The sequence below is a fragment of the Plectrocnemia conspersa genome, unplaced genomic scaffold (assembly GCF_051122295.1).
Source record: "Plectrocnemia conspersa isolate PC_06_02 unplaced genomic scaffold, ASM5112229v1 ptg000008l, whole genome shotgun sequence".
Taxonomy (NCBI): Eukaryota; Metazoa; Arthropoda; class Insecta; order Trichoptera; family Polycentropodidae; genus Plectrocnemia; species Plectrocnemia conspersa.
In genome coordinates, this window is record NW_028277172.1 from 23,198,289 (window position 1) to 23,217,067 (window position 18,779).

General features: G+C 26.5%; 1 protein-coding gene across 3 annotated transcripts in view; it reads right to left on the reverse strand.

The window, feature by feature from the left end:
• The window catches only part of LOC148233490 (uncharacterized), a 63,962-nt gene that overhangs the window by 37,839 nt on the left and 7,344 nt on the right, over positions 1–18,779 (reverse strand). For all 3 annotated transcript variants that reach the window (XM_088189724.1, XM_088189723.1, XM_088189722.1), the window contains exon 2: positions 6,508–6,789. In XM_088189724.1, the coding sequence (XP_088045850.1) occupies positions 6,508–6,765 (258 nt within the window). In that variant the 5' untranslated portion in view covers positions 6,766–6,789. The remainder of the gene's footprint in view (positions 1–6,507; positions 6,790–18,779) is intronic.

An 18,779-nucleotide genomic window follows, 5' to 3' on the forward strand; every position in this document is an offset into this window, starting at 1 on the left:
CTTCATATTTCTGGAAAGATTTAAAACTAAGCAACAATTCGCTACTATCAAAAAACAAGACAAAATAAAACGCCAATTATAGACAAATGTAACTACTGCATTATTTATGCAATTGCAAATTAAAATATCTATAGTTTATAATATATTAATTTACAAAAATATCATTAGTATTAATTAATATGACCATAAATTATGGTTTATAAAAAGGAGCTTCATGTCATACCAAAATTTTAAAATATTATTTTACTAATCTAGTTTTTTATTACGCAGGTAAAAGCTAATATTTATTGATTAAAAATATTTTGTTGTAACATAGCAACGAAGTAAACACAATCAACAACTAAATCAGTATATTTTATTATCTTGTATCTACAATTATAGCTTACAATCAATATGTCACTATGCACGATCGATTTTATTTAAATTATTCATCATGATACACATCCGTGAGATTAGGAAAATTTAGGAAAACCTAATCTGTAATAATCGATCGGAATTAAAATTACATAATAATCACTAATTCCGATGAAATTAAATAAAAAACACTCTCATTTCGGATTTTAACTTAATTCTTACAGGTATTTGTCACTAACGTGCCAAGACCTGAAAATTTATTTAGTCCTGGTTGTATGTAAAACTGTTAATATAATAGCAAAAGTTCTGGAAGAGATACCTAAGTATAAAAATAACTATACATTAAAAATTGCACAAACCGAGTCTGTATTATCTCTGAATCTCATTAACATAAATAAATTTAAAATATATAATAAAATGGCGAAGATGCGATAAGAATATAAAATTATTCAAATTACACAGTAAATAACTAAAATTTGAGAGAAATTGGCTTTTAGTAATAAAAAAAGCTAAATAAAATTATTTTAATCCAGTGGCGTAGCTAGGTTATGTGCCGCCCGGGGCAATCCTTAAAATTGCCGCCCCCCCATACATTTTTTTGCAGGGTCATAAAATCAGCATTTCTTAAAATAATAAATTGCTTATTGTTAAGCTCTTGCTATTCGTAGTTTTACATAAATTTTAGTTTATTCAGTGTTCAGAACCACACTAGACGATTCCATCGCGAATATGTCGCCCCCAAGCGAGGGCCGCCCGGGGACGGCCCGCTCCTCCGCCCTCCCATAGCTACGCCACTGTTTTAATCATTGCCGAACTTAAACAATTAAAATTCAGTACTGCTTTTAAATGCTTAGAATATTGTAATGTAATAAAAAGGCGTATTATATTAGTTAAATCAGCAATAGCTTAACACTAACTAAACAAAAATAAATTTGTCCAAGGCTAAATTTCTTTTTTGTACATTCAGTACCAATATAGAATACTAAGTCATTAAAAAATTCTTAATAATATGTCATATTATCATACTATCATATTTTAAAGATATTTTGTATTTAACAATAGTTTCAGCCATTGATTGAATACGCAATGAGTGCATAGCAATTAATCTTAATGCAAATATGAGAATTCATAACAATCAATCAATAGTTACAAAACAAGTACACAATTAAGCATTAGCCATTTTTAGTATAATTGTTATTTCAATGACTCAAACGAACAATTAATCGTTCTTGGGTTTAGTTCTGAACATTTGTTGGTGATTTATCTTGATGTATTTTGTTTAGGTCTCCGGCCTTTGGAATAATATTGCGTTATTGCAATTCCAAGATTATGAGATTTGAATGCAAATAAAAAACTACAAAACGCGGAACAAACGAAAGTGGAACATTTGGCAAATTCTGTTTGCTTTGTAACAAACGTTATAACTGTTGCTCATTACGCCATTGAAAGTAACCGCAGAAGTGCTATTGAATTTGGAAATTGTTTACAATTATTGATAAAACAGTAATCCCAAAATCACAGTCGTTAATTTATAATCTAATATAGTAAATAAATAATTAAATAAAGCATATATTTTTAAAAGTTAACTGGATTTTTTCATTGTATGAAAATGTGGGCCAGTGGCTTCGCTCGAACAATTTGATTTTGACTTTGATAAGTGATTGCATATATTTCTGTTTTCAAAAACAAAATTCAATGCGTAAAATAACATAGAAAGTGTGTATATGTCTTATTTTATATTATGAAATTTTGATATTTATTATTTTTATAACACACACTATTAAATTTGCTTTTAGCAAGAGCAAGCAGATACTTGATCTACAAAGAAGAACTGTACTTTTTTTTATTGTATTTATTTACAATAAATAAATTATTGCATATGGTTAAATTTATTAATATTATTACAATTAATTATTAATATAAAATGTGAGGTTTCTCAAAAGTGAACCTTTGTTTAAATTCGACAGCAAATTATCAAAACATATCAAAAAAATATAATATAAAGTCAGACATCTTATCAATTAAAATATAGTATAAAAAACATAAACACGTTTACTTGTGAATCATTCATTTTACATAAAAAATATAAACGTCAAGGGAAAGTTCAATTCAAGCAATTTTAATGGGCATTACAGTTATTTAAAAATAGATACCATAAAAAATAGAAAACTGCATTTTCACTGAATGATCTCGAAAAAACTGTTTTATTATTTTAATTTGCAAATATTAATATAATATTTTTTTGCCTTACTTATACTAAAAACCTTTGTTTTATTATATTACTTAATCCCTAAACGATTCTTGTTTTTATAACGAAACAAAAAACCACACTTCAATGTCTAATTTTATTTTATAGATTAAAAATATAATTTTATTCTAAAAAAATAACATTCTGCCACCTCTCGATCATTTAGTATAAAATGATTGAGTTTTTGATGATTTTTTTAAAAATTCGTGCTATTTTGAGTCCAGTAATTAAAGCAGGACTGATTATTAAAACTTTAATTAAGAAAATACGACATTTATTAGAAGATTATCCAATACCTTTTTATATATAAACAACATAGTTTTATATATAATTTTTTTTCATATGGAGATAATTTAAATCATATAACTTCTTACATAAATTAGATGAATTTGCTATTAAAAAATAAAAAAATAAAAGAAACAATGGATCACATTTAATAAAGTAGGAACGACAAAGAAGATTTAAGAAAGAGATAATATAATGTTCAAAAAACCCTCAAGACTAGGACATAAAATATTGACTGTCATTTTTGTCTAAGATACTTAATAATACCTATTAAACTAAGTTTAGTGTGATTTTTCAAATAAACGGTAAAATTATTTGTATAAAGAAATGTTAACTGAACTTAAAAAAAAATATTTATTAAATTAAATATGTGCAATTCCTTGATAAGTAAATTATTATCACGATAAAGGAGAATATCAAGAATATATTTACAATGAGATAAATTCGTTAAATAAAAGCGAAAGAATTTGGCAAAAAAATACATTTATTATAACTATAAAGTAAAAGATCTACTATTAGTTGTGATACTAATTATATTTCAAAGGAACCCAGCACGAACAGAATAAATGCTTTAAATGCAATGATAATCATAAAAATCATACTAACTAAGGTTAGTTGAGTTATATATTTGTATGTATAATATATAGTTTATTATTATTAGCTAAAATATAATTGACATACACATTGAGTTACAAGATACATATTTTATTTAATCTGTTTTTATTATTTTTTACAGTGGGTTTATTAAATTTTTCAATACTTTTGTACAAAATGTCTTTCTAGTGCTCTTTTTTACATTTTTTTGCTTTATATTTATTATTATTTATAGATGTGCACATGTGTATTTTTATTCCCCATACTTAATTTTTTTATTACGATACTATTTTAATACTATACAATTTTTAAAGTTAACACATACTACCTATATTTTATGTATGTATTTTAAATAAGTAGTTCAAGATTAAATTTAATTTAATATAAGTAGTTCAAGATTATTTTTAAGATATAAAACAATGTTTTGAAAAGACGCCAGTAGATCTTATTTATAAATTTTGTTTAGAAAAATTTATCAAATGCTTCCTAAATAATATATGAGACTTTTTGTAAAATTTTTAAATCACAAAATAGTTTAGTACTCAATAAAAAAAAATCTATACATATTTATATTTTTTTTATAGTTAATTTTGTACGGAATCATATTATAAACCCCCGATAATTTAGCGTTTCATGTATATAATATAATATATTATCCAGTGCATGGATTTTTACTTTTTTAACTTTTTTTGCTTAATGACGTACTTAGCCTTCATAATAAAAAAAATATTTTTAACCAATAAATATTAACATTTTTAGCCTGAATACGACACTTCAAGATTTCACATAAAAGCTTATTTTTTTGCTCTAAACTTATTTTAGTAGATATTATAACTCATTTTCGACAAAACTGTCAGTTAATAACTCATATCATAGCCTTGGGGTTTACATATATTATATTGTCTCTTTCTTTAATCTTCTTTGTCGTTCCCAAGTTATTAAAAACGTGACCCACAATTACATGTTTCTTAAACACTTTATTAATTCTTTTTTGTATTTTTTATGTGTAATATTATACATACAAGATATTTTTTATTGTAAATTCATCTTAGATGCTTTTAAATCCATACGAAAGAGATATATTGTTTTATATATAGTTAAGTGGGTGAAGTGATATTTTAATATAAGTAAGCTAGAAAAATAGAACAGTTATTTCGAGATCATTCAGTAGAAATGCAATTTCTACTGAAATTGCATTTCTACTGAATGATCTCGAAATAACTGTTCTATTTTTCTATTTTTTTATGCTATGTATTTTTAAATTAGTTGGACTGAGAACACCGTTTTCTAAGACCTTAAAATATAAACAATATTTGTGGGTATTATAGATCAAAAAATTGCTCAACATTAATTCAGGTAATTGTAATTTTATTTTAATGTATAAGTATTCTATTTTGATCATACTTTTTAATATATAAAAAAAAATATATTAAAGAAAGGCTTTGCGAATATTTTTTAAAACAGTAAAAATATATTAATATATTAAAAATAAAAATATATTAAAAATATATATATATTAAAAATATATAAAAGTAAAAATATATTAATATATTAAAAATATATTAAATATATTAAAGAAAGGCTCTGCGAATATTTTTTTAAACAGTAAATTTAATATTTTTAATTAAGCTTTTATATAAGCGCTTATTACATAATTAAGAATACCAGAAAACACATCCTTAGAAAAAATAAGTAAGCATTCTCTTCATTACAAATACATAACTATGTGAATAAGCATTTTTTTCATTATATGATATATTTATTTGCTATGTATATCTAAGTAATCTACATAATATTCATAAATAAAATAAAAATTAACGTTGTATAATAATTTAAAGCAAATAATGTACTATTGTTCTCTTAAAACTTATTTATCGAGAGCCTTGGGTTTTTATTTTTATTTTGGGAGCCGTAAGATATAAACGTTTTTTATTTTAATAGATCTTTAAATTATATACGTCAGTTATAATCATACTTAATAAGTATGCTTCAAACTATATTGAAGGATATTTGATTGCTCAAAACCATGTTTTTCGTGTATCGAGATCAGCAACGAATCTGATCTGTTTTTTTCCAATTTCGAAACAAAAAATCTCAATATATGTAATCATTGAGATGTCATATACACTGATTTTGAAAAGGCTTTAATTAAAAAACTGTAAATGTTTAGGTTTTCCCAAAAAATTGTACAAAAAATTGAATCATACTATTGAAATAGTCGTAAATATTTTTAATATGAGCAACACAAGTCCCCTTCAGGAATTATTTCAAACTCAAGAACCATTTATGAACTTTTTTAATTAAATGATTATTTTGGTATTTCAAATTTTAAATACTAATTCAAGAATTCTGCAAGCTAAAGTATCATAGAGGACGCTAACGAATCGTAAAAGTAAAATGCGTCCCATAACAAAGCTGAGCATCTAGAAAATTTATTCAGATGTCGTTAACGTGTAGAGAGAACCTCCACTTGCTCTCAAAAGTGATTCAGCGATCTTTAGTGTAAGGTTCTTTAGCCAAAATATTCCCAATGAAATCGTAGGAATAGTATGATCACATGTATTGAATTAATTTATAGAAAATTTGCATATAAGACCACAATCAATTTTATTTAATATTAATTTTAAATTGCATTATCCATACAGTTTTGTTTTAAAATATGAGTACATAATTCTAGTTTTAGTCTAATAAAATTTAATAAAATAAAAACTACAAATATAGCGATCAAATACAACCGGGAGATATATCTATAAAGTCATTTAGTTACAGCTTTTAATATAAAAATCAGCGCTATTTCAAAACTAATCGGATTAGAGAAAGATCCGGTTCTGCAAGGGTTCAAACTGGATTCTACAATACATAGACCGCATTCCCAGTGCAGCTGTCCTACTTGCTTTCATATTATTTTCGCGTATTGTTAAAAATTTATTGCCAGGAAGCCATTTCGAAACATTTCATTGATATTGTTCCATTGTCCGATTGAGAAAAGGAAAAGCAGCTCTAATGATTAGTTTTGGAAATCTCACCTTGAGCCCCTGACTGTGCGCCTCTGAAGCTGGGTCCACTCGCGAGACGAAGAAGCCGGTGGAGTGCTCTTTGCCCCCGCGAACGCTGAAGCCGAAGGTGGAAGGGGCCAAGGGTCTTCTGAGCCGGACCCTTCGGACCCCTCCGCTGCCTCCTGTCGTGGCGCCGGATGTTCCAGAGCCTGCGGAAGTTCCGGTCGTCGTGGAACCGGTTGAGGCCGTGAATCTCCCGCTGCCATAGTCTCCAGCGCCGCTCACCATCTTCGTCTAGCTTTTATAGACCACCTGAAATAATAATAAAATATAATTATATATACATATCGAATAAGTTGTGTCACACTTCCAAGCCTTCCAAATTATTTGAGTCTTGATGATGTATTACATATAAATACATATAAATGCGGTTATTAGCAGTTGAATTCAATTGCCACCCCAATAAGATTTCAGCATTTCTGACATCCTTTGAAGGATACTAACAGCAAAGAAAGTGATCGAGAAGATTTATCGAAGTAGAACTAGACAATAAGTACAATATAATTTTTAATGAAAAATAAAAAAAAATATATACAATGTATAATTTTAATAAAAAAAATTAAAATGAGTTTCAACACATTTTTTCTTACATCAAATCATTGTTTAAGACTTGTTGATAGTATATTGTAAAAATATTTTAGTGTACTAATTTATTTTTTAAGCTCTTGACATCAATAAATTTATAGATGGTAATTAAAAAGTGAATACAAAGTTTATCTTTATTATGACTAAAACGTAAATTGTAAGCACACGCATCTTAAATATTAAAAAAGTGACAAACGAGAGTTTCGCCCACCAATTAACACCGCATCACCAATTAACTACTACAGTTGACACATTTACTCAAATCTCTCATAATTAACAGATGCTACCCAAAAAGAGCTAATTGTTATTTGACTTTATAATTCATACAAATTTCGCACCAAATGTCCAGCGGTGTGAACCGCACACTTTCTAAACTCACTTTTTTTCGTAGCACATTTCATTTCATTAGCATCGATGATCACTTTCGCACTATATAATTTCGAATTGCATAAGACACAATATTGAATAAGGGCCTTGTCATGATTTACTACTACCCACTAGTATTATGCAAATGTTGACAAATTTGCATAATGGCAAATAGCCGCTGAGTCGGTTATTGGCTTTCTACCGTACTACAAGTAAATATGCACTACAAAGAAACAAGCTTCGAGTTCTGCGTGCCATATACTTGTATAGATTCTAAAGATTATTTTTTGAACCATGCCAGGAGATGGTTAACATATCTTTGCATTTTAATTAGTTATCAATGTCTTAGATCTTGAAGCAATACAGACAAACTGCGATAAACTTGGGTTACTTACAGATGCGCTAATATAATATAATTTCAATGAGCGATAAAAATACCTAATTTTAAAATCACACTTCCACGATTACAGTCTATTGATAGTCATTTTTTAAAAAAGCAATAATAATCTAATTGATAATGGTTTTACGTTTGTAGTGCTAAACTTTCTTAAAAAAATATACTATACACAAAGACACAAAAATTCTCAAAATAATCAAAAACACTTAGACACAAAACTCAACATTCTTGTTTATATATAGTGAGACTAGTTATATTTTATATCATATCTAAAATGTATTTTTTTTACGTTAAAAATAAAATAAAACATGCAACGTTTTAAATCTTAGTAAAAAAAGTTCAATTAAAAAATATTTTTCAAGGGTAAAGAATAGAAAAACGATTTCCCGCAAATAATCAATCGATAGATTCTACCGGAAAATTCATTGTTTCATTAATATATGTAAATTCATATTAGAAACTAAATTACTATTTAATATTAAAACTATTATATTTTCACACTTTGTTTAATAATTATCTAATTATATTTATTCATGTATAAATAAAAAAGTTTCTCTTCACACTTTTTTATTTTTTAAAAGTCAAATCTATAACAAGTAAAACTTTTCAGTCATTAATTTTATATCGTAACTAATTAATTTTATCACGAAATTATAAAAACGTGTAATGAGATATTTTAAAATATTTTAAAAATCTAAATTTATTATTTATAGACTACACTCATCTGCAAAAACATTTAAAACTAATTGATTCTTTTAACTCGTACATTGTATAGATCTATATCTATTATTTTAAAATGCTAATTGAAAACATTTTTGTATGAAAACAAGGAAAATCATTACACAAGAATTCAAATACCACACATTGAACACCGAAGGCCATTTTTGAGTGCATAACTTAAAATTCATATGTATAGTATTTCCACACAAGAAAGAGGCGTGTAATTAGCTAACGCGTTTACAATAAAACAGCTCCCACGGAGTAGTTAAAATTTAGTCTCTCTTTCACAGAAACACAGTTATGCCTTACTGGAAATTGTGATTCCAGATTGAGTTTAATCTATGCGCGCCCAATTTTGTGTTTTCAAAAATAATATAATAAATCATTTCGATGTGAACCGCCATTATGTGTTAATGAATACAAAGAATGGGTTTGGAAAAAATAAATAAAATCATAACAATATAATTTTACGACAACGTGTACGTTTAATGTGCAACGTGCGGTTGAACATTCACGAATTTGGGTTGTCGTTCTCGATTGCCATCTGAGCAGATTTGTGCATTACTGTCCACTCAGGGCTTTTTAAACGAATCAAAATTAAATTATTAAAAAAATAATCAACAATAAATATTTGTTTCATTATTGAAACTTACTGTATATTTAATTTAATTAGGACCATCGTGAAAAATAATACATAGTATTATTACAATACACAAAATAATAAGCAACTAAAATAAAAAAATAATTAGCGTAAAAACATAATACAAAAAAAAGATTCTCAACGCATAACAATAATATCTATTATTTTATAAAAATAATATTTAACATAATTTTTATAATGACTTTCAATATCAGAGAATATTATTTTTACTGATATAATCAATGCAATATTATGCTACAATTAATTATAATCAATAATCAACAATCAAAATATTTTTAAATTATTAAAAAAATAAAAAAATATCGACTTTTAATACTAAAAAAATTCTGATTTTATAAAATATAACAATCAAGAACATTTCATAAATATTTGGAGTTTTAAACCATTTTTTATGAATAAATTGTATTTTGCATGGGTAATAAATATAGAAAATTGCATGTACAATACTTATATTTTATGTGCGTAATACTTTGATGAACTCTGCATAAATTTTAACGGTTTATCACTGACAACAATAAAAAATAAAAAACGATGTTTTTTAACAAAAAATATACAATATCTAAAAATATGATCTTATAAGAAAAATATATCAACGCCTAGTTTTTCATGTAAATTTATGATTTTACTATAATAACTGTAAATAAAAATTGAATACATATAAAATATACTTTATGAGCAGAAATAGTTCATTATTAGAGAATTTTCATTATTTAATATATTCGACCTGGATCATCGCGATATTCATCTGTAAAATTAAGAAAGTCTAGGTAAATTAAATCTGTGACGATCAATTGGAATTATAATTATATAATAAACAATAATTCCGATCGCCTAGATACGATAGAAATTGAAATGGTATTCGTATTCAGATCTTTCAGGTTATTAGTCAGCGACTTATACCATTCGTTTTTTTATTTAATTTTTGACAGGCGTAAGCCCAATGCGTTACAAAGGGGTAAATCTGTACCAACTGAGTAAATCAATCAGATATAATGAATATCTACAAGTAAGTATTAACCACCAGGCTGAAAGTATGAGAATCTGTGATATTTATAATAATAATTATATACTATTATGTGTAATATAACTAATAACCAATATAATACAATGCAGCTGGGACCGTTTTTTTTTATAATAGCACATTTTTTATAAATAAATTCGAGAGCCGCTGCTGGGGCTCGAACCCGCAACCTCAGAATTTCAGTATTGGGCATTTTAAAAATAAATATACGCTACTATTAAAATCATGCTACATACTAAACATATAACCGACAGTAAAATATATTTTAAATATATTAAAAAAACACACGTCTATTGATTCAATATAATAAATGATTCATAATTGTTATCACTATCATATTTTTTTGCCGATGCGTATTAATTTATGGTATATGTTATCAATAAGGTTTATATCAATCGTCATAATAATCATTAGAAATAGAAGAAGAATTAGAAAAACGATTATCAGTAGCGTGAATTAAACCAAGGGCAATTTCACGCAATATAGTTTTATCGCCATTGTTACGCCTGTAATTTTCTTGGTCGTTTAATCAACAGATTAACTATTGCAATGGTTCGATAAAACATTTATTTATTTATTTATTTACATGCTCATAATATCATACAATCGGCTTCGGGTAGTAGATCGCCGGTGATGGAGGCCGGAAAAAGATCATCGCTCTCATGAGGTCATTGTCACCTGAGCCAGTGGCTGGACTGGTGGCTATTACAGGTGTCGGTAATCTTTGGATCTATGTCATCACTTTTTCTCGTTTTCGAAAAAAAATATTCATCCTCCTGGTTTTTATCAAGTTTGGAATAGTAAAAAATACATCCGATATGCATCAATCATTTACTAGTAAATCAGAAGGTCGTTAGTATGAATTACTGATAATTGAAGCGAGGCTCAATTGAAATAATAATAATTATATTAGTAATAGTATTAATAAATAAACCGTATATTATGATATGCATCACAAACATTAGATATGGACCCAATGTATATACATATGTATGTATATGTATGTACATATATACATACTATTTAATTAATTTGATTTTAAAAATGTTTAACAAATTAACCAAAAATAATAATAAATTGCATTTTTACACTATAATATAAATCATATATTTAATGCATTTTAATCTGAGTTTTGGCTTTAGATTTATTAAATATTATTGTACTATATGTATAGATTACAAAGATATTTAATAAACAAATTATATTTTTTTATCGTAGCTAAGCAAAGATTATACTCTTCTTAGTAGTGTTTTGCTGACAATGTAAAGAAGAAAATTTAAGCTTTGAGCTTAACCAAAAATCAATAAAATATTGAACAAATCTATAGTTGCGTTATAAAAAATCCTAGAAGAAAAAAAATATAGGCAAAACTATTATGAGACATTAGGGTTTTGAAAAACGTAGTTGAAATCAGGCTTTCATAATATTTTTTTTTGCTGTTGCCAATTTAAAATAGTTGCAACTAATATAATTAAAGTTACAATTTTTTATAAACAATATCTGATTATCGCATATTTTTTTATTAAGTTTTACGCGAAGTTATATACAATTTTCAATGTTATTTATAAAAAAATGATCACATTTAATTGTATTTAGGCATTCCTAATTTTTTTGTCAATCTGATGTCTTATTATAGTGGACTTTAAAAATAAAATATTCTTTATTTGACAATATTATTCGACAATAACTATGATCTAATGGTTTACGATCTATGCAACTATTGGTAAGTCATCTCGCTACCCGACGTTCGAAAAGTGGTTTCGATTGTAAAACAATAATAAAATAAAAAAACGCCTGCGAACGTTACTATTTAATTTTTTTGTTCATTTTTAACAATTGGCAAATACTTTGCAATAAAAAATTAATAAACTGAAAGCATTAAGACGTATTATACGACACGAATGATCGTCGTGAGTGAAAGACAGATCATGATGAGGAGAATATATTAAGAAAGCTCACTGGGTCATGTGAGCCGTTTATTTTTCGCCAAATTGATATTTTTGGCCATTTGGTCAAAACAAAAATTCAAGTCACTTAGGAAGAGAAGGAGAGTCACGGAACGATGGGCGAGACCAATTCCACAAAAAAAGACAAACGAGAACACGACGTAATAACGTTCAACAAAAAAAAACGCCAAGAGACACTGATGGTTTCTAAAGTATTTTTATACTCGTGCAATACTAATTCACTCCCTAGAAGATAAAATTACTCGTTTTTTTCATTATATTATAGTATCATATTTCTGTGAACTATAAAATGGATTACTATTATAATATTATGGAATCGCTTGTGATCATTAAATAATATATTAACCAGCATGCTGGTTAATATATTATTTAATAATCACAATAGTGTTAGAAACACCCTATATTTGTATCCATACATCTATTATTTATTACACAATATTTCTTATAAATTTTAAATAGTCGATTATTTGAAAATTGATATCTCACGTTGTTTAATGCTCGGTGATTGTAAACGGTTAAAGATTTTACCATTAAAAAACGTTAAAATAGATTTGTTCCGATGTTATACTGTTATGAAATAATATAATATAATGTTAAATTGAGGCTGAATATATAAAGACGCAAAGAAAAATTAATTTTCGCAATAAATACGTCTTGAGTTTACGATATATGTTAAATACAATTTAATTCTATACATATATTTTATATTTTTTAAACGATTGATACCCTCAGTACATAGCAAGCTTAGATAGCAAGATCTATCTATCTATGCCTTCTCTGTAATTAACGTACTTTTCCACGGTATAAGCCAACAGGTTTGCCATATAACTATAGTGAAGTGAATCCAAGAATGTTGCACCATCTGTACCGCCGCGATCGGATACTTCAATTGATCTTTTTTGTAATACTTCCACTCTGCAAAGCAAGTTCACATCTCCACGAGAGCTACGAGACTGTTTCCATTGTTGACTGACATTTTTGAATCGGACGCTTCTGAATTTAATCTGATTAAATATAATCTAAAGCGGAGATTTAGAAACTCACGAAACGAAACGTGTGCACATTTTTGGGTCACACTTGCCACTCTAGTGGTAAACTTTGAATTAAATGTTAGTTTATGTTTTCACTAAAATCGAATGGTGTCAAAATATATGTATATAGGTGAAAGTAAGTTTGTGCAGTACTTTATGATGATTACCTACAATATATAGCATTTTTGCACTTCTTTTAACAATAATAAAATAACTCGTTTTTTCTTATTAAAAATTATATCTATACTATTTTTTTTATTAACAACATTTGCAATATAATGTTTTCTCATAGTCGAATTACATTATTTTGTATAATAAATCGCGCAACTACACAATGATTTTAGTTTCTAATTGCAACCATTAAATTTAAAAATAGATTAAAAAGAACAGAACGAAGCAAAAATAATATTTAAAGCCCAAAAAATTGAGGGTCCGGTACCCGCACTTTTGCTAGCTTCGGTACCTCACGACAGTGAGGTACCGACAGTTAGTATTGTAATATATTATATTACACAAGTTAAAAAATCTATATTGACTAAATAGCTAATAAAAAATAAATATTATATGTATACATAAATAGATTAAGAAACAACTAAAGTGTGTTAATGATTGATTTCAGCTCTGGATATTAGGGTAAAAAAAATATTTTTTTTGTATAAATAAAGCCAATAAAAAAATCCTTAGTTTTACTTACAACATTTTCGATTATCTATAATTTAAATTATGTTGCGTATTTTTTTTATCTCAGATTTTTTATTATAGTCGGTTTTGTCATTAGTTCGAATGCTTGGCATATGTAGTTATATAAAGATAATAGAATATTTCGATTTATATTAGAAAGCGTCTAAACATTAGAAGCTTTCTTATAATATATAAATTAAATATAATATAATATTTTTATTTATATAGGAAAGCACATAACTAATACATAATATAATAAATTCAGAAGAAAGTAACATTTTTTAGGCAAAAATCGCTTTAAAAAATATTGATTAGCTATGATTTAAATTAATATATGTAGTGACTATATTTTTTATAGTCAAAAAGTCATTAATTTTACTAATTGTGACGTCTATTTATAAAAATACTTTTTTGCTTTAATGATAAACTATCTTTATTTCAAATCAAATTTTTATAATCGGTAAAATTAGATAAAAAATATATTTTTTCCCTTTTAAAAAAATTAAATGGACAACTCGTAGTTATTTTATATAAAAGCTAATTGTTGTTCTCTGTTTTATATTTAGATCATTTATAATAATTGCTCTAGAGTTTTACAAAATGATGTTACAATGTAAATATATATAGTGAAGATATATTTTCACTAGTTTAAATATAATTTCATGACATATCTACACAATTTCAGTTGATCCAAAAAAAGCTTTTTAATCAGTAAAATATAATTAAGGAATATATTTTTTCTTTCAGAAAAATAATATTTAAATTCTATTTACCATAAAATAATACATGTAAAATTATGCACTAATTTCAAATCTCAGATTAATTTGTAAACAATGTTAGCTAATGACATAAGCTATTAAAGATAATAACTGTTATCAAAGTATTACAAATATAAATAAGGTAATTAAATATCTGTAGCAAAATTTTTTAATCACAATAGTTGCGAAATATTGCATACATCATAACAAAATATACAGTACTTTACAGTCGTATAAAATATGATCAACTATTACAAAAAAATATACATTATATATTTTTAATAATCAAAATCAGGTAATTAAATATTTGTGACAAAAACTTGAATCAAATTTTATCATTATAAATTTAGGAAAAAATTGCTTGTAATTTGTTCAAAGTGTTCTATGTTTAATATAGTATATTATAATAATTTAGTTAAAATGCAAGTATTCAATTAAGTCAATTTTTTTTAAATAAAATCATAAAACGTTATTAAAACAATAATATATTTTCTAGGTTTATGGCGTTTAAGTGATCCCCATAGGAACTAATGTTGCAATGTGGAACTGTCCAAGTAAAAATAATTTAAAAATCCTATGTATAGTATTATTCATTTTGATAGTACTAAATTATCTCGATGCTCTTGAATATAACCAGAATGCTCTCGATTGACCCAGATTCCCACGAAGAGGACACTCTGAGATTGCAGTAATGAAACCGCCGCTGAATGAAGAGGAGAGAGGATTATGCAAATTGCGAATCAGAGTCCAAAGACCACGCCGAATCGGAACTTTCTATTTCGATTGCATGTCTGGGCGTTGCAACTGGTGCGGACGTTTAACTTTACCTTCCACATACCAAAATTTAACAACAAGTTATTCTTCTTCCTTGTCGCTCGCTCGTTGATAAGGATCGTGACCCACAATCACAGTTTGGTTGTAATATTCTACTGTACAGATCAGAGCGCTTATATGTATATTAGCTATCATTTTTTATTTGATCCTGTTCTAAAACTTTTAGGATGATATATCTTGTTCAGATAAATAAGAAGTGAAGAGTTTTATCTAAAACAGGTTAATACTATCTGTGTGTTAATTATAAGGTAGAATAACTGTGTTTATCAGAGAGTTAGAATATAACCCACGTTCTTGCGTATGACGCTTTGAAGAATACTTTGGAACGCAAGCACTGGTCAGTAAGTGGCACCAAAAAATATAGGATCTTTTAGTACAAAATCCATATTAGAAGCATAAATAAGTTCTTTCACTAAGACTCTAAAAATGTTGTGAATGCTATATAATAACTATTTCATGCACTTAAGAAATCTCTTTTAAATTTATCTATCAAGTCAGTTGCAATATTTAGCAGTCTGACTAAATTGATGTTCGTAACAGGCTTTACTGCCTGTATTTTTTATACATTTAGATCTACAGTTAGCTGATATTTTACCCAAATACTTTCAAAAAGGCACAGAGTATTTATAAGTTTCATTCCCCTCTCCGATAAATTTAAATTAAAACATAAATCAAAACACCTAAATAATAATAATAAAATACTGGGCTGAAATTTTACATCATCATATGTAAATAACTAGATATACAACTATTAAATCGATCACGAGTGGTCACTTAAAGGATGAATTAACATATTATAATTACATAAAATCTTAAAATATATTTTTTTTAATTTTAGTTTTAATTTAAATAAATAAATGAATAAAAAATAAAAATCAAACTTGCTGATTTAATTTTTATGAAAACATTTATTTAATAATTTATTGTAAATTGACCGTTGCAACGTGACAGGCGTGATCCCAATGCGTTACAACAGAAATAAAAATAAACACAATTAACAATAAGACATTAAAAAAAATATATAAACTGTATTACAGTTTAAAAGCAATATATTGTATAATATCACTAAGCACGACTTATACTTTTTTAATATTGCTCACAGTATTCATTCGTGAGATTAGGAAAATATAGAAAAACCTTATCTGTGAAGATTTATCAAAATTATAATTATATAATAATCACTAATTTCGATCTCCCAAATACGATAGAAACAGGAAAAATAATACGGTTTATATTGGATTCGAACCCAGATCTTTACCTTATATTTAAATAGTGTATTTAAAAATTTACACAAATTATAAAAAACGTATTTCTAAGATAAAGTAATGCAGTAACGAAAAAAGGAATTCGCTAAAAGCTAACATAATATTCGACACGTAAAAATCTGTCTGGTAAAATCCGCAATTACTATGTATATTTCTGTGTATAAAAATATGTAAAAGGAATTTCATTTTTTATCTAGTTTTTACGAGTTTCTTAAATAAATACAATTAAAAAATATATATTTTTTACTTATTCCAGATATTTTTTAAGTTCATTAAAAATAATCATAGTGATTTATTAATATTTAAAACCATTGCAGTTATCGATTTTTGAAACCGTTATATCCTATTTAATTGATAAAAAATAATAAGATTTAATTTTAATAAATATTATGAAGCAAATTCGATCTATCTATTTTTTTCTATATAACTTTGTTACCTAGTTTGTTTTTTTTAATCTGCCATTTTGAAATAAGATGGCAGGTCACACTGACTAAAACAAAGATCAGAGTGATTCAGTGATATAGGTGTTTTAAAATCATAAATAGGCATATACAAGACTTTTTATAGAATTAACAATCAAACTAAGACATTTTTAACCTCTACTTTTTTAGAAGCAATGCAAAAAAATGCTAAATTTAATTTTGTGAAAATTTTACTTACGTCCAATTAGCCCTAATTGGTTTTAAAAAACAAAAGATTCTGTATCAAAAAATATTTTTAACATGTTAATTGACATAAACATAGATTGAAATTTTGAAAAACATTAAAAAATTGATATATTTTTTAATGATTTATTAATAAAAAACAAAGTGGATAAGTTATATTATGTATTTATATTCGTAATATATATTTTCTAAATTTTTAACAAGAAAACTGTAGTTAATTTTAAGACTAATGTCTTAAATTTAACTACAGTTAAATAACATTTTAAGCAGGCGCGTATTGTGAGATACAATCCCTTTCACTCGCTCGCGTATTAAATGACGAGAGTGAATGAGAGACATGGGGGGATGCGTTACATGCATTCGGCACGCCCACTTTTTCTCACTCACTCTCGTCACTAACACGCGAGCGAGCGAAAGGGAATGAATCTCGCCGTATACGCCTGATTTTAAGATAAGTTAAAAGACATAAAAAAATCTTTAAACGAAATTAAGAAAATCATATTTTAAAGTCATATCTGATATAACCTCAAATGTTTTATTTTGTAAAATAATATAAATTCACGTTCACATATTCATGAAAGAACGCCATTTTTCTCCTCCTGGCCGCAAAAATTTATATTTTATTTTGTTACTAGTATAATTTTATTAGTATTTAAGCTCTTTGTTAGTATTTTTTAATTTAGGGCATTTTTTAAGAAGATGGCTAATCAATCTGTATATTGAACTTAGCCGAATTGAATTTATTAAAGTTTGATATAAGTATATTAACTACGAAAACTATCGTTGCAACAAAAACCGTTGAATCTCAACATGTTCTTGCCTTGAGGTCTTTATATGTTATAAATAAATAATATTTTACATTGGTAATACGATTTTCGTTGCTTTTAAATTCAAAACTATTCATCTGTTTTTTAATTAGATCAATATTTTTTTATTTATTATATTTTCTATGTACTATCCGATTGATAAGATATATTTTTCCACACTTAGTTTAAGTTATAATTGCGGAAGTTAAATATGAAAACACCACAGACTCGTTGCTACCATTTTAACACGGTTCACGGTAGGAACAGTCTCAGAAAACCGAGAAGTGCTAAATTCGGAAATGGATTCTTGGGCGCCTCTGTTCGAACCAGTTATCCGAGAGGCACTTTCTCGTCCGTATACCCACTTCTCCGTTGAATAATAATAAAGAAGTTAGCCACTATAATAATGACGTGGCCGAGCCAGGCACACTTGCCCACTTTGTGAAATCTCGATACATTCATTTGCACATCATTTCGCCCATGGT